Source organism: Caretta caretta, chromosome 6 (assembly GCF_965140235.1).
Source record: "Caretta caretta isolate rCarCar2 chromosome 6, rCarCar1.hap1, whole genome shotgun sequence".
NCBI lineage: Eukaryota > Metazoa > Chordata > Testudines > Cheloniidae > Caretta > Caretta caretta.
Window position 1 is genome coordinate 107,674,946 of NC_134211.1, and position 21,574 is coordinate 107,696,519.

The 21,574-nt window shown below is 42.6% G+C and overlaps 1 protein-coding gene across 6 annotated transcripts; it reads left to right on the forward strand.

Annotated features, from left to right (window-relative positions):
• Nucleotides 1-1,308: 1,308 nt before the first annotated feature.
• On the forward strand, nucleotides 1,309-21,089 carry CYP46A1 (cytochrome P450 family 46 subfamily A member 1). 6 transcript variants are annotated; one of them, XM_048855479.2, is made up of 15 exons: nucleotides 1,310-1,628; nucleotides 5,760-5,837; nucleotides 6,156-6,237; nucleotides 6,869-6,942; nucleotides 8,292-8,378; nucleotides 9,480-9,618; nucleotides 10,693-10,803; nucleotides 11,625-11,781; nucleotides 12,169-12,234; nucleotides 13,681-13,753; nucleotides 14,231-14,315; nucleotides 15,045-15,155; nucleotides 15,488-15,576; nucleotides 16,129-16,195; nucleotides 17,130-21,089. In XM_048855479.2, the coding sequence occupies exons 1-15, from the start codon at nucleotides 1,534-1,536 to the stop codon at nucleotides 17,289-17,291; spliced, it is 1,476 nt and encodes a 491-aa protein (XP_048711436.1). In that variant the 5' UTR covers nucleotides 1,310-1,533; the 3' UTR covers nucleotides 17,292-21,089. The 6 variants fall into 6 exon arrangements, with proteins under 6 accessions (XP_074985968.1, XP_048711436.1, XP_048711434.1 ...); XM_048855477.2 differs by having other exon boundaries at nucleotides 1,312-1,661; XM_048855478.2 differs by having other exon boundaries at nucleotides 1,315-1,661; nucleotides 12,172-12,234.
• Nucleotides 21,090-21,574: the final 485 nt, after the last annotated feature.

Here is a 21,574-nt window from a genome sequence, read left to right on the forward strand (position 1 = left end):
TTTTATTTTATCTAGCAAATTCTCGAAAGCTCCACCAGGTGGCAGTTTAATACTTCTGTGTTTAAGAAATGCAAAGTTAAGAAAACCAGAAAACCATAGCTCTGCCTTGTAGTGATGTCATGCAATAATCTTAAATGATTCTGATTAAGACATTTTAGTATTTGTGGTCCTAGATGAGTTTACATTTATTTTTAAAGGCACATTATACTTTTCCCCTTTGAGCTTTGCTGTCCAAGATGTGGGAAATGAATGCCCAAAAAGTCAGCCAACATCATAACAACGAAATATCAGGTGACTGTTTCCCGGTTGCCAACTCTCAGGATTTATCACGAGTTGCACAGTACTGGGTGTTGTTTTCCCTTAACGCCCCAGCTCCTGCAGTCTTGTGAATTGTGCAAAATCTCAGATGTTAATTAAAAAGAAAAAATACATTTCTCCTCTTATGCTTGCGATGAAGAGCTTGTAAACATGACCCGCGTGGGATCTCAGAGTTCACAAATCAGAAGGCAAACATAAAGAACCATATATATATATATATAAAAAGAAAAGGAGTACTTGTGGCACCTTAGAGACTAACCAATTTATTTGAGCATGAGCTTTCGTGAGCTACAGCTCACTTCATCGGATGCATACCGTGGAAACTGCAGCAGACTTTATATACACACAGAGAATATGAAACAATACCTCCTCCCACCCCACTGTCCTGCTGGTAATAGCTTATCTAAAGTGATCATCAAGTTGGGCCATTTCCAGCACAAATCCAGGTTTTCTCGCCCTCCACCCCCCCACACACAAATTCACTCTCCTGCTGGTGATAGCCCATCCAAAGTGACAACTCTCCACATAATGTGCATGACAATCAAGTTGGGCCATCCCATGAAGTGAGCTGTAGCTCACGAAAGCTCATGCTCAAATAAATTGGTTAGTCTCTAAGGTGCCACAAGTCCTCCTTTTCTTTTTGCGAATACAGACTGACAGGGCTGTTACTCTGAAACCTATATATATATATATATATATTTGTTTTAAAAAAATCTTGATTTTAGAAATTAAAGCTGTTTTAGGCCAAGCTGGTGATGGGGCGGAAGGGTGTTACTTGTGATTTTTGAACCAGGTTATGTAATCTAAGGGGAAGAAAGTCCAGCGTTTCTTTGTAACACACGAGTTTCACCTCCCTGTGTCCCTTCCGTGGAATTGGCCCTGTGCTGACAGCTCCCTTGGGTGATTATTAACTTTCTGGTTCCCCTCTGGCGAGAAGAGCAGCAAGGCTCCCCCGGGGGGACTTGGGCCGGGTTGGGTACAGGCTGTTACAGACTCCTTGGCTTTGCAGGGCCCAGCCCGGGGAGGCCGAAGAGCCGCGGGCGGACCTGGGCGTGCCGGGGGAGGCGCGGCAGGGCTGCCCTGTCTCTTTAAGCCCAGCCTTGCGGCGCTTTCCGCCTGAAGGGCAGGGCCCCGGCAGGGAGTCGGAAACCCGTCCGGCCGGGCCGAGCCGAGCGGAGAGGCGGGCGGGGGCTGCCCAGCGATCTAGCCGCGGCTATGGAGGGGCTGGGGGCCCTGCTGCTCCTCTTGCTCTCGCTTTGCCTCCTGGCCTTCGGACTTTACTGCTGCTACGTGCGAGCCATCCACGCGAAGTACGATCACATCCCCGGCGCCCCGAGAGCGAGGTGAGGGGGAGGCCAGCAGCCAGCCCCCGGGGAGGGACAGGGGCTCGGGGGGAGGCAAGGATCTTGCTGTTTCAGGCATCTCAATAGCGCCACCCCAGTGCCTGGTCCCCTGGGGGTGGCAGGTTCTCCCTTTTCACCAGCCTGGGTGCATCGGGGCCCATCTGCTGCCCTGCTAATGCCAGCATGGCCCAATGAGGAACAAGGGGAGGGGGCTGCTCTCCCTCCAGGAGGGCTGCCTGTGACCTTGCTGGTATTGCGGAGCAGGCGTGCTGGCCTGACCCGCTTCGGGTGCAGAACTGGCTCCGGCATAGTCAGTGGGAGCTTTGCCATTGACTTGAATGAGGTCAGGATTTCTCCTTTTATGCTGGAGGAGGTAAAAGCCTGTTTAGAGGCACTTTGAATCTTTTACCTGGAGGGTTTGGCTTTGCGTTGCATTTGTAGGATTTGGGCTCTGGCAGTCCCGGAGCGGGGGTTGGGATCCATCTCGGGGCTAGCGCACCAGTTACGTTTGAAGCTCTGTTTCTGTCAGTACACTGTCTTTAAACTGACCCTGCTGGCCACAACCCCCCCCCCCACCCCCCGTGGTCATATCAGGATGTTTGGACCACATCAGCTGACAATAATTTCACCCGCTTCGATACAGCGTAGGCATTCTGGTTTGGCAAAAAACCACGGGTCAACAGATATGGACAGCGGTAAAGAGACCTGAAGCACCAAAGTGGCTTTGCTGCAGCGAGGAGAAACAGCTCATGTAGCGCTATTGAGGCTGCTTATTTCACCTTAGCTTTGGGCCTGTGTGCCCTAGTAAACTGGGGACATACCAGTATGTGAGCAGACACAGGAATTGCATTCTGTTGCATAAGCAGCCAGGCCAGGATATCAGGTTTGGTTGTGTAACTGCAGTTATCATGTCTTTCTGTTCAGAGTCTACAAATTAATATTAGGGATATGCCAGCTCTAGTCCTGTTGGTAGTTAGATCAAAATGGCTTTCCAGGCCTGTGGCACCATGTAAGGTAAGTTTTGGGTTGTTTATTTGTCTGTTTCTCCTTAAGGATTTTTGGTTTGATTTTCAGCGATCAGCCCAGGTAGGATCCTTCAGCATAAGGCTTGTGATCTCCATATCCCTTTTTAATTTCCAGCACGGCTGTATTATGCATTCTGTTGACATTTGTGTGGCTCCTAGTATCAGCTTTATTTGGTCTTGATGCCCTCTTGTATACTTTAGAATAGAAATGGTGGGTAAATGGTTTAAGGTGCTCTGAGCCTTCATTTATGAGCACTTTTAAATTAAAACATTCCGCTGAATAGGTGTGAAAGCGATCCTTGCATTGGGGTTTTGTGCCATTTTTCTCACTTGAACGGCTCACAACTTTGGTTATCCCGTCAAAGGCTTATTTCACATGAGGATTCTAAAGGGAAACATGGAAAAATAGATGTCTTTCTAAACGGACATTTTTTGGATAATTGTCACATGCCGATACATCCCAACCTGAGCAAAGGTATCAGCGTGGTGCACAATAGGTGTCAGGAATCCAGGAGTTTAATGAGTGTTCTAGTCCCCTTGTAGTCCTTTGATCTGAATCTTTGTTCGTGTGATAAAGGAAACCATTTTTAAGAGCCCAGTCCTATGAGATGCTGAACCCCCTCACACACACAGCTCCAACTGGAGTCAGGGACTTCTGCAAAGAATCCTCTGCACTCCAAGAATCACTGCAGAGCCCTGGAAAACAATGGACTTGAAATGACACAGGGGTGTGAAATGAGGCAGATGTGTGACTCAGGTATGCTGGTTTAGTCATTTAGGGCCACACAGTGCTCTCTGTGTTAATTAGCATGGCACCGACAGCCTCTAAAAAAATATGCCAGTGGCCTGAGTGAAGAATATATGGTCTGTATTATCTTAGGCCCTGATCCTGCAAACCCTTCTGCACATGCTTAACTTTATGTGTTGAGTCCCACCAAGTGTCCCATTGGAAAAAAAAGCATAAGTGGAAGAAAATATGGTGCTGTCCTTTCCATGGGAGGGTTCGTGGGGGTGGGGGTGGGGAAGTGATCTAGAGTAGGACCATTGGCATGTTCTGTCCCCATCAGCCAGCCACTGGGCCAGAGCATACATAGGGGAAGATTCAGACAGTGGCCTTGCCTGTACTAGACCTTTCTCAAGCACCGGTGCTGCTCAAACAGTGGGAGCATGAGTGTAGACAGGCCATCTTTGCCACCAGTATTCCAACAGCTAGAACTGCTTTAAACACAGCTGGACAATACTGTCTATGGTAAGCTTTGCAGGGCTCTTATCACTGTGGTGAGCCCTTCACACGCTTTTAACATTGTTCTTCTCATACGAATTTTACCAATGGGGAGCTGAGACAGAGCAACAAAGTGACTTGTCTAAGGTGACACAGAATGTTTTTGACAGAGCAGGGAATTGAAACCAGCTGTCATAAGTACCGGGCTAGTGCACTAACCATTTGGCCATCTTTCCTCTGTCATAGTGAATTAAACCACTAGCAGCCAGTGTATACAAGCATTCCCACCATTGTTGCCACCAGTGGCTCTGGCACTGGCGGGCTTGCACTGGTGGGAAATTTGAAGAAAAATATTTGTGGTGAGGACAACAACGACAGTCAACAAATGAGACATGCACAAGGGGAGTCAGGGCTACAACCTTGCTCCTTTATGCTCAAAACACACAGGTTTCTGATACCTCAGCTAAAGGAGAATTTCTTTAGCTAACCGTTAGCAGGAGGGATCCTGTCCTTTTTGGGCCAGTTACTAGAAGGGAACTCCACTGACTCACACACACAAAGGGTTAAAAGGGTTTGTTATAAATGGTTGGGTAATTTTGTTAAATGCTTGACATTTTTAAGTAACTAAAAGAATCTAGCATAAAGAAAGGGAACCTGTGGGGTTTTTTTTATCATAACTTGTTTACTTTAACAAGAACAACAGTGCAGCTATCTGTGTCTCATTTGGAAAACTGATCCCCTTAAGCACAGCTTGTTGGCTTTTTGAGAAATTGGAGTAGGAAGCTGCTGAGCCAGATCCTACTTCAGATGTATACAAAGTCAGTGGGAATTCTCAACTCGCCTCTAAAGGAATTGACACATGGGTTTTAAATAAAGCTGATGCATTTGATGGATCAACGCCTTTTATTTGTTTATGTAATTTCCATATTAGCCAGTACTTTCTCTTCTAATTTTTCCTCTTTATTTCATAATTTGAACAAACCAGAACATGTAGACAGAGAGGGGCCAATTCTAATCATACTTACATCACTGTAACACCACTGACTGAGTTACCATGGTGTAAAGAAGTTCAGAGTTGGGCCCACATTCTCTCTTCTGTACATACAATTGTATAACAACTACAGCATGGATTCAGGAATATTAGACTGAAGGCACTGGGTCCCTTTGTCACTGATGCCAAGACAGTTACCACCTGTAATCCCAAACATCTCAGATTCTTACACAGACAAAAGACTGTCTCATTTTACAGAACAGCAGAGTCTTTGTGCTCAGTCTCTGTTCACAGACCTTCCTACAGAATGCAGAGAACTCTGCAGAACACTTGAGGGAGTCTTGCCTTGTAAACATCTGGGAAGGGGGTGGTGGGGAATGTGCCTTTTAGGAGGAGCTATGGGTTGTGGGTGTGCTTTCTTAAAAGGAAAGAAAATACAAGCAATGCAGACAGCACATCAACGGAAACCAGAACAATGTGACTAAGTTCTACAAAAGCTTACAAGCCACATGAGATCAATGTGTCTAAAAATACACACTCATTAACATGATCTACTCTTGTCCTCAAATGAAGATTTAAAGCACTTTTCAAAGGCAAATAAACGTGATCGCCATTATTACAAATGGAGAAATTGATACGTAAGGTCTAACTTGTGTCAGTTCGCACAGCAAAGTTAATGGCAATGTTCCCTGCCTCATGAAGACCTGCACGTTCTGGGAGCTGAACCAACACATTCTGCCAAGTCCCTTCCAGCCTTTAAATCTATCTCCCATATTTCATTCCGTCCACTTGAGTCCTATGGACAGAGAGTAGTGTTTCAGCCTTAGGATTAGACTAAGATCTAGTTTTGTTTTCTCCAGCTTTTTACTGGGACACCTGCCAATCGTCTGGAGGATGCTAAAGAAAAATGAGCTGGCACTTGATGTCTTCATACAATGGCAAGTTGTTATATCTCAATAACTTTTATTTTATTGGACCACACCGCCACCCAGTGTTACACAGGAGAGGGGGACATGCTGGCATCATTAACCCTATATCGCAAATTGGGAAACTGAGGCACGAGGAGAGTAAGTGATTTGCCCAGGGGCACTCAGCAAGTCAGTGACAGAGTCAGGTCTTGCTGTAAGTGCTTTGCCTAGGTGTGACGGTAGCAATGCACATTACACTGTGTTGTGTTCCTTTGAGGGTGTTTTCATTTCACACATGACTAATGTGTTATTTTGCACCATAATTCTTCTCCTTCCTTTCTGTTGTAGGGCAGAGGAGTATGGCCCCATTGTGCGTTTTAATGCTTTTCACAGAGTCTCGCTAATGGTTCTAAGTCCAGAAGGAGTAAAGGTACCGTATAAATCATCTGACTGGAATCATCCTATCCATCTACCCAGCCATCCGTCCTCCTAGAAAATGAAAGGGTGTTTCATTTCATTCAAATGTGCAGTGTTTGGAGTATGAGGTTAGGAGCCAGAGGTTCTAGTTCTTGCTGTACCATTTGACTTTACTGTTGCCTTGATTTAAGCCACTTGTGACATCGCTTTACAGGATAGTGGATCCCGCAGCACTTACTGCAGTCAATGGGAGCTGCAGGTGCTCAACACTTCCAAAAACTAGTCCACTAACCGCTAGATGCCTCAGTTTCCCCTTCTGAATCATAGGAATAATAGTGATGTGAGATTTGAGCAACTTTTGTAAGGCAGTTTCAGATCCTGGGAGGAAAGGTGTTCTAGGGCTAGGCCTGCAGAGAAGCCTTAAATTCTGTAAGTGTACAAATGAGGGAGCCAAACCTTCTAAAATAACTCTGGCAGACAAATGTGTTCCTTCCTAATAGTTCACGTGGCAAGTTGGTGTGATTCGTGGAGCCTGTGGACTTTTGATAAAACAAAGAAAGTATTGAATGCTCGAATGGCTCTTTACAGTCTACTTGGGAAACGAATTGCACTTTATATTTGCTGACTGTGGGATTTCATTTTAGGAGTTCCTGATGATACCACAGTACCCGAAGGATGGAATAACATATGGCAAACTCTATGCTCTATTTGGCGTGAGGTAGGCCAACTCCAATCAAAGCATTGTGTGCTTAAAACAAATTTAGAAATGAATAAAACGGGAGGAAGGGATTCAATTTGCTTTGATCGATTCTGGATTTGACTTTAAATTGGGATCTATGGCTAAACTCCAGTCACAACTGGGCACAAGGCACCCATTATATTAACTTGATGAGACTCAAACAGAATCAAGTGTCTTCCTAGTGGAACAATGGAGAGTATGCATGGAAGTCCTTTATCTTTCACATCCCTCCCCTGTGGGATATGCACCTAGCCTCAGAACAGTTGGGCTCCTATGAGTTAAACCCAAAGCAGATGAAACTTTGCACAAGACTATTTTAAAAAATAAATCAATCACTGGTTGCCCTTTACATGATTGAATCATTCCATTGTGCATGGGGGTATTCAGCTGCTGGTTTTCATCAGAGAGGGGGAAATTATCCTGCCCTGCTAGCATGATCTACTGAAACATATAATGAAAAAAGAAAAGGAGGACTTGTGGCACTTTAGAGACTAACCAATTTATTTGAGCATAAGCTTTCGTGAGCTACAGCTCACTTCATTGGATGCATTCAGTGGAAAATACAGTGAGGAGATTTATCTACACACAGAACATGAAAAAATGGGTGTTTATCATACACACTGTAAGGAGAGTGATTACTTAAGATGAGCTATTACCAGCAGGAGAGCGGGGGAGAGGGAGGAAGAAAACCTTTTGTAGTGAACGTCTGAGGAACAGTGGGGGGGGGGAGGGGAGAATAAACATGGGGAAATATATGTATGATAAACACCCATTTTTTCATGTTCTGTGTGTATATAAATCTCCTCGCTGTATTTTCCACTGAATGCATCCGATGAAGTGAGCTGTAGCTCACGAAAGCTTATGCTCAAATAAATTGGTTAGTCTCTAAGGTGCCACAAGTACTCCTTTTCTTTTTGCAAATACAGACTAACACGGCTGCTACTCTGAAACCTGAAACATATAATGTGGACCTTCAGATATGATTATTTATGATTTTGCACGTGGTAGTATCTAGGACCCTTCAGTCATGGATCAAGGTCCTGTTGTGCTAGGCACTCTACAAATCCAGCTGTCTTTTAAAGTCATTTCCTCCTTCAGTGGCATGAGTGGAATAATGTGCTTGGACCAACTTGGTGCTTCCTGAGAAAAGAACATATTTATAATTCGAAATTATAATATATTTCCCTAATATAAAACCGAGTAGGCTAATGAGAGCTCAGGCAGATGCGGAAAGGCTGCTATACATGTGGCTTGAAAGAATTGAAAACTTCATATCAAATCCCTTGCCAGAAACTTTTTCTTTTCCTTAATCCTCATCTTTTTGTTAGATTTTTAGGGAATGGCTTAGTGACTGATCTTAACCATGATCACTGGTACAAGCAACGGAGAATTATGGATCCAGCTTTCAGCCGAACGTAAGGCAAATCTATATCTGAGATTAGCTCCCTATTGTCTCCAGAGGGGAGTTATTAAAATGTGTCAGGTATTTCTCCCCCTTCCCCAATTATTTTCAATTTAGAAATAACTGCAGTCATTCAGTGGATAGTTCTCATTTTATCTAAAGTTGAATGCATTGTTCTCATGGCAACCATAACTTGGCCGTATTGTACGTACAGTAAATAGAGACTAATTTGGTTCTCCCACTTACATCCATATACACTCAATGACACTAGTAGCAGCAGCAGGTTTTGCAGAGCTATCTATCTAGACATCTAGTGATGACGCCATACGTCCTATCTGAGCGCCTCTCAAGGATCTAAAGAGTGACTTCAAATACCACTTGACTCCTTTGCTTCCAGTCTTTAGGAGAAACATCTTTAGTATTGTGTAGGGTTTTTGTTTAGTTTTCCTCATGTGTCTGTACTTAAAGGCATTGGCACCGACTCCGTGGGTGCTCTGGGGCTCAGGCACCCATGGAAAAGAAATAGTGGGTGCTTAGCACCCACCAGCCACAGCTGTTTGGCAGCTGGTGGGAGGTGTATGGGGGAGGGTGGAGAGCAATGGGTGGCAGGGGCCTCGAGAGGGGGCAGAGCAGGGTGGGAAGAGGCAGAGTAGGGGCGGGACCTCAGAGCGGAGCAAGGGTGGAGCACCCCAGGAAAAACAAAATTCAGTGCCTATGCTCAGAGGGAAAGGTAAGCTAAATCTAGGCATTATGTTTCATTTCAGATCTGATCCAAAGCCCACTGGAGTCAGTGGGAGTCTTTCCATTGACCTCAGTGGGCTTTGAATCAAGCCCTTTGCTCTGAAAGTGATTCATTCTGTGGTTATTCTTATCTCTGGCAGGATTGAATTCCACAGAAGTAGTGCAAGCAGAATTTAGCTCGTTCTATTGTGCTTAAGCAAGTGATTATACCAGGTGTTTTCTTTAATTTGGAAAAATGTATGTAACTAGTTTAGGATTTAAAATATCATTTGAAAAATTTTTATTCTCTAAATTTTCCTTTGTAAAATAAGCGAAGATAATTTTTCTCTGAACAAAGATGCCCCATCACTAATATTTTTTTTTAATTGTCCAGCTACCTGATTGGTTTGATGGAAACCTTTAATGAAAAAGTAGAGGAGCTGATGGAGAAGCTAGAGGAAAAAGCAGATGGAAAAACTGAAGTGGACATCATGAGCATGATGAGCCGAGTGACTCTGGATGTTCTTGCAAAGGTACAGACTGTCTGACATCCTTTTTTCACTGTAAGTGACAGAAAAGTTATAGTGCAGATACCTAGACCAAAATCAAGGGGCTGTAGCTATGAAACAGAAAACTTTCCCCTGAATGCCAGTCTAATTCAGGGTGAGAGTGTACCACCCCTACACAGGTAGAGTGTAGCGTACTCCATAACTAGACCCACTGACATCAGTATGGAGGAAGATAACTACTCGCGGAATAAGTTACCACTCAACCTGCCCAAGGGTGGCAGAATCTGATCTGCAGTAAGGGACGGAGGGGAAACATTTTCAAAAGTGTTTTAAGTCCCACTTTAGAAGCCCCTAAGTGACTTATGTGCTTTGGAAATAGGACTTCGGCATGTTTTGAAAATTTTGCTCAGGGGCTGTTACCCTCAGGCTGTGTGTACTGTGCAATTGGAGGTGTGATTTGCACCTCATGTAGCCATACCAGTGCTAGCTTTCATCTAGCTAGCACGCTAAAAGTAGCAGGAATTCAGTGTGGACTAGCAGCATGAGTGCATACCCAGAGTCCCAGATGGGCTTGTACAGCCCATGCTGAAGCCTACGTTGCCGTTTTTGGTGTACTAACTTTGGTGTACCCAAGCTGCAGATCACGCCTGCAGTCTAGACATAGCCTGAGAGCTCTCCAGGTCTGTGTCTTCTTCTCCCTCTCCTCCAATCTCAAAGGAACATGTCAGTGTTTAATTCATATGTGTGTGTATAGTGTTTCATGGCCATTATGCATCAACAAAAACTTGCCATGGCTGCACCCTCTCTGCAGGAGTCAGCACGAGGTTGGTAGAAGGGAGCAGTAAATGACTACCCCCGTTGGGTAAGTAGTGTGACACAGAGCGGTGTCTCTGAGCCTCTCTCTCTCCCAGGGGCTGCTTCTGGGCTTTAGATACCACCCTTTGCTCAGGGCTGTGTCTAAAGGTAGAATGTAACCCTTAGGTACTAGCATGATATAGGAACAGGGCATGGGTCTATTCATGTGTTTTTTAATTATAGATGCAATAAGCAGAAGGGTTTAATCAGCAAATAGCTGCCTCTTTCTCTCAATATCCTCAGGTGGCCTTTGGCATAGAATTAAACACGCTGCAGGATGATCAGACACCTTTCCCACATGCTGTGTCCATGGTCATGAAAGGAATGAACGAGATACGTGTCCCATTTGTGCAGGTCCGTACACATCTCACTTAAGTTAATGCTCTCTTCAGAGTGAAGCTGTAGTCACTGCATGCATATTGACTGGTGAGCACAGTGGGCTGGGGTTGTGTGTTTTGGCCCTTTCGCAATAGAAAAAGGATCAACAGATTGAAATGGTTCCTGTGTCTTTCCTTTCTTCTCTCTTTGAAATAAAATTTCAGTAGCAATTTAAGAAACTCGTGCACTGAACAAAATATTTTCTTATCTTCTCTCTCTCTCTCTGAATAGAAACATAAATGTATCTGAAAAAAGGATCATGGTCTTTACTAGAGCTGGTTAGAAAAAGGGTTTTCTTCCTGTGAACGTGTTTGTTTTTCTTTTTTTTAAGCAAAAATTCATATACCAAAACTTTTCAACTGAAAACCGAAATATTTTGATTTGAAAATGCTGCCACAGTGTCTCATGGGAGTTGTAGTTCAGATGCCTTGTGCTCCCATTCGCCTCTATAGGTCAGACACCCTGGTTAGACTACATCTCCCATGATGCAGGAGAGGGTGCATTTTGATACTTCCTGGGAGTCCTTGGCCATGGTGCATGAGGCAGCTGAACTGAATTACAGCTGCTGTGAGGTGCTACGGCAGCATATCCAAATTGAAATATTTCAGTGTTCAAGCATTTGGTCTTTCAACACAAAAATCTAATTTTTCCATGGAGAACAAATATTTTTTAGCAAAAAATTTCATTTAATCAAACCCAGTTTTTTATTTAAAACAGTTTTGACCAGCCCTAGTCTCTACACCTCTTTGGTTTATTCTGCAAAGCTAGTAAAATGACCAAGTGCATTTTATATTCAGTACATGCCAGGAAAACAAAAATTGATAAAGGAGGTCCGGGAAAGTGTGAGACTGCTGCGCCGTGTAGGAAAGGAATGCATTGAGCAGAGGCAAGAGGCCATCCAGAATGGGGAGGAAGTCCCACAAGATATTCTTACACAGATCCTGAAAGGGGATGGTAGGAAACTCAACTTTCTCTGATTTCATTATTCTGTGAGTTGTTTTGCAGGGTTAAACAGTGGATCCAAACACACCCAAAATTTGGGGATTCACTTCTGGATCTGAACTTTGAATTACAGACCTTTCTAACATGTTCAGGAATGTTTCTTTCAAGCTGAAGATCCAAACAAGGGTTTGTTTACAAGTGGGACCTTGTCCTGGAGATTTTGCCCCTTTCTGAGTTTAACATATACCTCTTTTTACATTTGGAATCAGAACTTGGGTTCCAGGTCACCACTGAGCCTCCCCATCCCTTCTAGCCCCCCTCCCTTCCACCCCCATTGTCCCCAAAATGTTGTTAAAGGGGCAAAGTGAACTTTTATAACTACTTTGTTTCCTATCCCAGCAGCTCAGGAGGAGACTAGAGATGATGAAACTATTCTGGATAACTTTGTCACTTTCTTCATTGCTGGTTTGTATGATAGTTACTTTATTACTCTGACACATAATGTGGGAAGCTATTGAAAAGAGTACACGTTCCCAGGGGGTCTACCATGAGAGTTACTAAGGGCTTGATTCTCTCTCTGACACAGGTGTAGGTCAGGAGTAACTCCATTGCAAGTTATAGTGGTGTAAAACCAGTTTGAGTGAGATCTGGAGTGAGAAATAAGAAAATGACGTTTAACCCTCCCACTCATCAGATAAACATAAGCAAAGACTATCTGGACCAGTGGCTCCCAAACTGTGGTCCACAGAGCAGCACTTGATGGTGGTCTGCAAAGAGCTGGTTAGTCTCATGATGCTGTCTCCTCCCCTAGATCTCATTGAAAGCAGCTAAAAGACATTAAGGGAAATGTGGTCTAAATGCAATCCCTATAAAGTGGGGGCACACTGTGTTGAAAAAAATGTACTCGAAGAATAGTTATCAATGGTTTTCTATCAAACTGGGAGGACACATCTAATGGGGTCCTTCAGGGGTCTGTTCTTCATCCAAAACTAGTCAATATTTTCATTAATGACTTGGATAATGGAGTGGAGAGTGTGCTTATAAAATTAAGAATGATGCCAAGCTGGGGGGTATTGCTAGCACTTTGGAGGACAGGATTAGAATTCAAAAAGACCTTGACAAATTGGTCTGGAATCAACCAGATGCAAATCAATAAAGACAAGTGCAAAATTACTACACATAGGAAGGCAAAATCAAATGCACAAACACACAACGGGGAGTAACTGGCTAGGAAGTAGTACTGCTGAAAAGGGCTCTGGGGCTTCTAGTCGATCACAAATTAAATGTGAGACAACAGTGTTATAAGGCTAATATCATTCTGGGATGTAATAATAGGAGTGCCTTATGTAAGACACGGAAGGTAATTGTTCTGCTGTACTCATCACGGATGTGGCGTAGTGTGTCCAGTTCTGGGCACCATACTTCTGGAAAGATATGGACAAATTGAAGAGTCCAGAAAAGAGCAACAAATATGGTAAAAGGTTTGGTAAACCTGAACTATGGGGAAGATTTAAAACCTGGTATGTGTATTCTTGAGAGAAAAGATTGAGGGGGAACCTGATACTCTTCGGAAATGTTAAGGACTGTTTTAAAGAAGATGGAGATCTGTTCTTCTCCGTATCCACTGAAAGTAGGACAAGAAATAATAGGCTTGATCTGCAGCTTAATCTGTTTGCGGTTTTTATTGTTGAAGGCCTCTTACATGCAGATCTCAACATTTATATGATTTCATTCATTCATTTATTGCCTAGCACAGTATTAAAATTAAGCATTTGGGGCCTTTTTTTTTTTTTTAAGAGGCCTCAATCTGGCCTCTGGTTTTGTGGTCACAGTTGTATTGGTACCATTAATTTTGTATAGAATAGTAATTTTTTCAGTGTTGCTTTTTAAATAGATTCTCAATATTTTTAGGTCATGAGACAACTGCTAATCAGTTATCATTTACAATAATGGAACTGGGACGGCAACCTGAAATACTAGAAAGGTATGTACACTCCATGCTTAGTTTGCCAGGACTGCTCTCTGACTCTTGTGCCCCATAATAATTATAAGGACTATTAAATAACCAGTATTTATTCATAATAAATCCTAACCTGTGTTCCAAAATAAATAATATTTAATGCAATTTCACACTTGTAAAATAAAAAACATGGAACTGAGATTTTTCAATTCTATTTAAGTAATTTATTTAGAAGCCTTTATACAAAGCCGGTCTGGTCTGCAGATGGGATTTATCACATTTGATTGTATTATGCTTTATGAATACTGCCGTGGTACTGATCCTGGAATATTTGCTCAGGCAGTCAGCCTTTGGAATCAATAGGCATTTTGTCTGAGGGAGGAAGGCAAGGTCAGGCTCAATATTAGGACAGTTAAAAAAAAAAAAAAAAAAAGAGCGTTCACCTGGCCTAGCAGGAAATGGATGTCGGTAACTACAGCTTCTCCTTCATTATACCTCTAGACTTCATGCTGAAGTGGATGAGGTTATTGGAGCCAAGAGGGACATTGACTATGAAGATCTTGGGAAGCTGGAGTACTTGTCACAGGTACAGTAGGAGAATGAGGCCAAAGGGCAGTTGGCGTTGTTTTGCAGCACTTTTGCCATGTCATAGCACAGCCTTTAGGGGACTCTGAACTGGTTTCGTTTTATACAATCAAAAGCAACGATCAATTCTGACAGTGTTTGTCCTAGCTATTCTGAGCTTTCAGGGTAGCATAACCTTGGGAGAAAAGATGTTCTTGGGTTTTCACTCTGAAATGGCACAGAAATCCTTGCCTGCTTAGTTTAATTATTATCGGAGCATAGAACTAGGTTTCTCATTCACTATATGTTTCAAGTGAATCTCTGCCATTATTTTGACAACATGGGTTTGTAGTCTGGAACTCCACCCCAGAGAGTCTGACTTGGGGTGACTGACCTGGTGTCAGAGCCTGAGCTCCAACCTGAGTAGTAATAGACTTTATACTGCCATTTTTAGCACTGTGGTGCAAACCCCACAAGCCCAAGGCAGTTGACCTGGGCTCTTTGTCTAGCTGCTGTGGGGTTTTTTTTTCACAGTGTTCTCCTTATACACAAGGCAGTAAGAAGGGCAGAAGTATATGTATTTAGCTGTCCTGCCTTGCTAGCCATCAGCTTCTCTAGCTACAGCCTTACTTATATTGTTCACCCTCCAGATCAATGACCTGATTGGAAAGGCTATGGGGGAAGAATTGACATCATCTCTCTTCTCCCCATGTTGTAATAATTAACTCTTTGTTCCTCTGTGCTGACACAGGTTCTCAAAGAATCCCTCCGATTATACCCTCCTGTTTCAGGGACCATACGTTGGACAGGAAAGGAAAATGTCATTGAAGGCATCAGAATTCCAGCAAACACTACTCTCTTTGTGAGTTTGATGGCTGCATCCAAAACGTATCAGGTTATAGGTCCACACACAATGGAGTTAGACACTGCAGAGCCAGAATTCCTTGTTGGCATAGTTCATTGACTTCAGGGGAGTTACGGCAGCAGAGAATTGGGCACTGAAGACCAAAAGAGTAAGGTGTGAATGGGGCTTTTGGACCCAGTTCATGGCAGTACGTCAGATCCAGTGATGGGGAGGGTGATGCAAAGTGTTTAGTTAGAGACAAACAGAATTATTTTTGTCCTTGTGAGCCATCAGAGAGGCTTTAGTAGTGTGCATCTCATAAATAATGCAAACACACATTTTATTGGCAGTTCAGCACATATGTCATGGGAAGGCTGGAAAAGTTTTTCAAGGACCCACTGACCTTTAATCCTGACCGATTTAGCAAAGATGCACCAAAGTGAGTATATTTTACTACCATGTTACCAAAACGTACTGAGTAACCATTATGGTAAGAGCTTTAACAGGGAAAATATGTTTATTATTGTAGCTTTATGCTCAGATGCAAATCCAAGCATTATTATTATTAATAATAATAATTTTGTGTTTTATACAGCAGGCTTTTATCTGCAGTTCTCAAAGCACTTTACAAAGGAGGGTATTATTATTATTTATTATTAACATTTAGACTGGAGTAGCACCCAAAGGCCAAATCAGATTGGGGCCCATTGCATTGGGCACTGTCCAAATATATAATGAATGACCGTCCCTGCCCCCAAGAGTTTACAGTGTCATTTCCCCCATATAACAGGAAATGGGCACAAAGACGTATGATGCTATTCTGCTGTTAGGTTAGGAAGATGGTGCCTTAATGAGTCAGAGGTGTAAAGAAGTTATTGCTAAGCAATTAAAATTACAGTTGTGATGAAATATTTGACTTATAAACCAGTATCTCTCATCCCAGTGCAGCCATCAGAATAAATGTTGTAAAAAAATTTTTTTTTCCTCATAGGCCATATTTTACCTATTTTCCATTTTCTTTGGGACCCCGTTCCTGTATTGGACAGATATTTTCACAGGTACGCAGGCTTCTGAAGTTTTGGTGTATCCCACCTTTTTCATAGATTCCAAGGCTGGAAGGACCATTGTGATCATCTAGTCTTACCTCCTGTATAGCACAGACCATAGAACTTCCCCAGAATAATTCCTGGTCAGTGATGGAGAATCCCCCACAACCCCTGGTAAATTGTTCTAATGGTTAATCACGTTCACCATTACAAATTTATGCCTTATTTCCAATCTGAATTTGTCTAGCTTCAACTTCCAGCCATGGGATCGTGTCAGACCTTTCTCTAATAGTTTGAAGAGCTCATTATTAAATATTTGTTCCCCGTGCAGTCAGATCACCCATTAAACTTCTCTTTGTTAAGCTAACAAATTTTAACTGTTGCTTCATTGGTACATGCTGTGCCATGTTGCTGAAGCAATAGGCAACCAGACAGGCCCAAAGGCATAGAGGCAAAGCTACTGACCTGGCTTCTTCCCCTTAGAGCTGGGCTCCCCAAGGCTGTCGTGATGCACATTTGTGGACAGTGCTGGGAAGCTGGCCTTGCTGTTTGTTCCCTGCTCTGTAGCTCTTGTGTGGAATCTTCTGTTTTTCCAGTTTCCCATGCTGCTAATGGGGCTCATCTAAATGCAGTTATACCTGCACTGGCAATCCACTTATTAAAGTGGATTGATCCGTACCCTCGTCTCCAAGTAAGACCTAGAACTTAAACCAACAGACATATCTTTGTGTCTGTAATGTATCTCCAATTCGGGAACACTGTAGGTGACTGAGGAACACCCCTCACAGGGGAAGCTCTTTCCCTAATGGAGTTACAATAATACCGTAGCTTGTATCGTTTTAAATCTCTGTATTTTACAGAATTGCCCAGTGTCTTCAATTTAAATCTCTTCAGCCAAAGCAATATTTGCATCTGCTGATTTCGAGTTTTCTTTTCTCCTTAACAGATGGAGGCTAAAGTGGTGATGGCAAAACTGCTTCAGAGGTTTGAATTTCAGCTGGTGCCAGGGCAGAGCTTTACAATTATGGATACAGGAACCTTTAGACCAAAGGACGGCGTAGTGTGCATATTGAAACCACGGATCATTACAAAAGGGTCCCAAAAATAATGGGAGTGGGGAGCAATGGAGTCAAATGGTGGTGGAGTTTCCCCACGGATTTTAGAGATTTTTGCAATCACTTTTGAGGGGTGCTATTTAGAAAATGTTGTTAGCCCACCCCGTAATTACTGTGGAGAAGTTTAGGAGTTTCAGTGTGGATGTTTATTTGAATCTTGTTGATCTGGAAGCTTTGCAAAAAGAAGACTTTTAATCCGGTACTGCTTGGTTCTCATCAGACTTGGAAAAACCACAAGAATATCATCTCTCACTCTGCTACATATGATGACAAACAAACCTAAAGCCAAATCCTGGTCCAGATTTTTCACTGATTTCAGTGGAACCATTGGGCATAAGTTCAGAAGCACATGAGCACTTAAACAATGAATCAAACACTTGGTTGAATTGTACAGCAGTTTTGGTTTGAGTTTGGGGGTAAAAGTTTGAGTTCATTCTTATTGCACCCAAATCATTTCCCCCATCCATGCTGTAAACTGCAATAGTGCATGTTATCTTTGCTGTGAATATGATTCAGCATATGAAAACTAATGGCAGGGGAGGGGATCAGAAGCTACATCTATTGTCTATCCTAGACCTGTGCAAATACTGGATTTTCTGGTTCATTGGCAATTCCAAAATACCGGTAGATTAAAATAATTGTTTCAGAATGAGCAAAAAGTGCATTTTTTACAAAAAATTTTTGGCAACTCAAAAAAGTTTAAAAAAAAAAAATTGGGTTGAACAAAATGTTTTGATTTCAAGCTTTTTTTATGTTTTTAAGTGTTTGGTTTTTAATAAAATGAAGGTAAATTTCTAAATGAAAAGTTTTGAACCAAAACATTGAAACGTTTCGTTTTGAAAATTTCAATAAAGCATTTCAGTTTTTTGTGAACTTTCTTTTTAGGGTTTTTTTCAGCCAAAGTAATTGGACAAAACTGCCATGAATTTGTAAAACATTTTGGTATTGCTCACTTGGCATTTTTGCCAAAAAATGTGCCCATATCTAGTCTTTCCTCCTTTCTTGTCTGTCTCTCACTCTGTCTTTCACACTGTCCTTCTCTCCAATCCCAGTCCATGTTGCTCAGTGAACACACAGTGGAAGCAAAAGTTGTGCTGTGTCTTAGCATTACCATATCCTACTTCTACAACTGACATTAGCTAGATTGTAATATGACAATGCTCCATGCCTGACAAAGCACTCAGCTGGATTAGCTTCCAAATGGCCTATCTCAATTAAAGGAAGAACTACTTGGGAAAACGCTACTGTTTAGAAATAGATGGTAATTAATAGATGATGGGGAACATGACCCTGTCTTGGATAAAAGGGAGTTCAGGATAATTGGAGCTGAACTGTGTTCTTTATCTCTTCCAATTAAGATGGGCAGAAGACAAGCTGTGATGTGGTACAGCATCCATCTGTTCCTGTAGGGCCAGATTGTAATGCCCCTTACACTGAGTTCCCATTGACTTCAGTGGGACAGCTCACGGGCTAAGGTACTATTCAGCATAAATAAGGGCATGATAATCTGCTCTATCGCATTGATGCTATCACTCCGACAGCATTACTGTCTTCGGTAATGTCCTAAGGTACACATGCAGTCAGGTATAAGGCCCTGCAGTTGCACTTGCTCAGTCACCTGCCAGCCTAATGAGCACAGCTGGGATGCATCCACTAGACCACGTGATGGATTGCCCCACCTGGTTGGCTGAGGAAGCTAGCAGGCTTGCTCTTCAGCCCAACGGCAGCAATTCACTGGCTGCTCAATGCATGTGCCTGTGGTTATGCTCTGTTTCTGTGTTCAGGTTGCTCCAAGCCCTGCTTCTGCATTGCTCCTCCCTGACAAATAAAGGGACTCTATCTTTCTCTCCAAGTATATTGCTGGAGGTTAATATGGGATTGAGCTAGATGCCTTTTTTCTTAAAGGCCAGCTGGGGACATTGCAGAGGTCTGGATGCCCTATCAGATGAGGGTTGTTGTGATAATTGGGCCTACAAAGATACCCTAATTGTGACCTCAACTGTGAAAAGTGAATAACAGTTCATAGAAGTGACGCAATAGCCAATAATGTTGACGGGAAAAGGTGAAAAAGATGGAATTAGTCTAAACAAAAAGGCCTAGTAATATACTCCAAGAATTGCGTTAAGATCATGCCTGATAAACAAGAACAGTGTGAGACTGGAAGTCAATGAACCAAAATTGGTGTGTTGGAAATTAGGCCTAATTTGTGGACAAAATATGAGGGGATGGGCGATTCCGCCTAATGATCCTCAAAAAGAGACTTTGAGTGGGAAAGGCTACTGGGCTGCTGGCTGACTGAAAGACAAGAGAAGGAACAAGCTTCTCTTCACAGTTGTCACCTCAACCATCTCCAGGGCCCTGAACTTTCTCTCTCTAATCCTGAAAGATGTCTTGAGCAGACTGAGCCAGAGAGAATGAACCAGTTGACATCACCAGTTTCAGCTAAATCCCATATGCCACCTAAGAGGTGAGACTTTGACCTTTGTGTGTTTCTTCCCCACCTTCAACAACAGCTCCAGCCGAATGCAACTAACTTCTTCTCTCCCTCCCCAAAGGACATTTTTTACCATCTTTGATACCATCTAAGACTGTGGTTTTTAACCTTTTTTCTTTTGCAGACCCCTAAAAAATTTCAAATGAGGGTGCAGATTAGTTTGGAAATCTTCGACATAGTATGCAGACCCACCAGGGATCCACAGACCACAGGTTGAAAACCACTGTTTTATGGAACAACAGCCTTTCACAGACCCCTTAGACATAGTTTGTGGACCCCAGATTGAAACCACTGATCTACGAGACTGTCAAACAAGGGAAGGAGTTCCTTTGAAAAGGAAACAAGGGATGTTATTAAAATGAAAGCCTTACTTAATACTTTTCAAATGATTTAACTGTTCTTCCTTCTTTTCTGTATCTTTAATTAAAGACTAAAATTATGTTCAATGATGATGTGTTTTCCATGGTACTTGTAGTCCATAGGGCTAACCTGCTAGGTTGCTATATTATATATCCTGTCTTTATTTGCTGGTTTGATTATATTATTATGGCTTATATTTTTGTACTGGATAATTTTTGTAAACATTACATCATTATATTTGGCTGTAATGCAGGAACCTGGATCCTGTATTATTAACTAGAGCAAATTTGCATGAATGTTTGTAACCTGTGGCATAGATAAATGGCCTACCGGTTATCCTTTTAGACTTTGGGAAACTGAATGTGTTTACCAATTCTGGAACATACTAATAACAACAAGGTGCACCACAAGAACATGGAAGTAACGGTTCAGGCCAAAGGTAACAGGATATCAGATAATGGGCATTAATATGTATGAGTAAGGTAGAATAAGTGTACCCTAAGATTATGGGGGTGAGGAAATGTGATTTGGGCATGGAAGATTGGGCACTGACATGAATATTCAGGATAGTGCCAAGACTCTATAAAGAGGGCAAACCACCATATGGAAATTATTCTTTTAGATCTTTAGTTCCCCTTTGTTTAGCTACCAGCTTATTTTTTGCAGTAAAACTTAGTTACTCAACACTGACTCTGCTCTCCACCATCTCGGCATTGAGGAACTTGGACCATTGGACTCATCTAGCATGCCAGAGGCGAGGCTGGTCCTGTGTCTCTTGTCACCAGGTCTACAAGAAGGGTGTTAATATGCTAGTTTAATTAGCATTTGTGAGGAATGTTACTATGGGTACTATTAGAATGTTATTATTTCTTTTTAATTCTGAGGTCTGGAGCTTTAATGACTTTTTCCTTTAATAAAAATCTCTGCTTTGTTCTCAGCATGAGTGTTCTTGCCACTCCCCCTGAGGGTCCTTACAAAATATTGAACTCTCTGTGTTGAATTCTGTAGCCTGATTTCAGGACAAGAACCTGATTATCTTCTGTTCAGATCATTGGTGAGCCTGTATCAGGTTAGCATATTAAGCAGGTTGAAGTTTCTGTATACCAAACCTTGTCCAACACTCTTTAATGTTGGACATTTTCAGGGTCACATTGACACCTTTGGCTCTTTGGGCCTATATATTCCATCTAAATTAATAGCACAGGTGTCTGTCGCTAAGAACCTGTTGAAGAGTCGGAAAGCCTCGGAGGTAGAGGAGTTATGGAACCATCAGGGAGCCTATGGAAGGAGCTGATAGAGCTGTGGATACCTTGCCAAACAACAGCACAAACTAGGGTGACCAGATGTCCTGATTTTATAGGGACAGTCCCAATTGTTGCCTCTTTTTCTCACATAGGCATCTATTACCTCCCACCTCCTGTC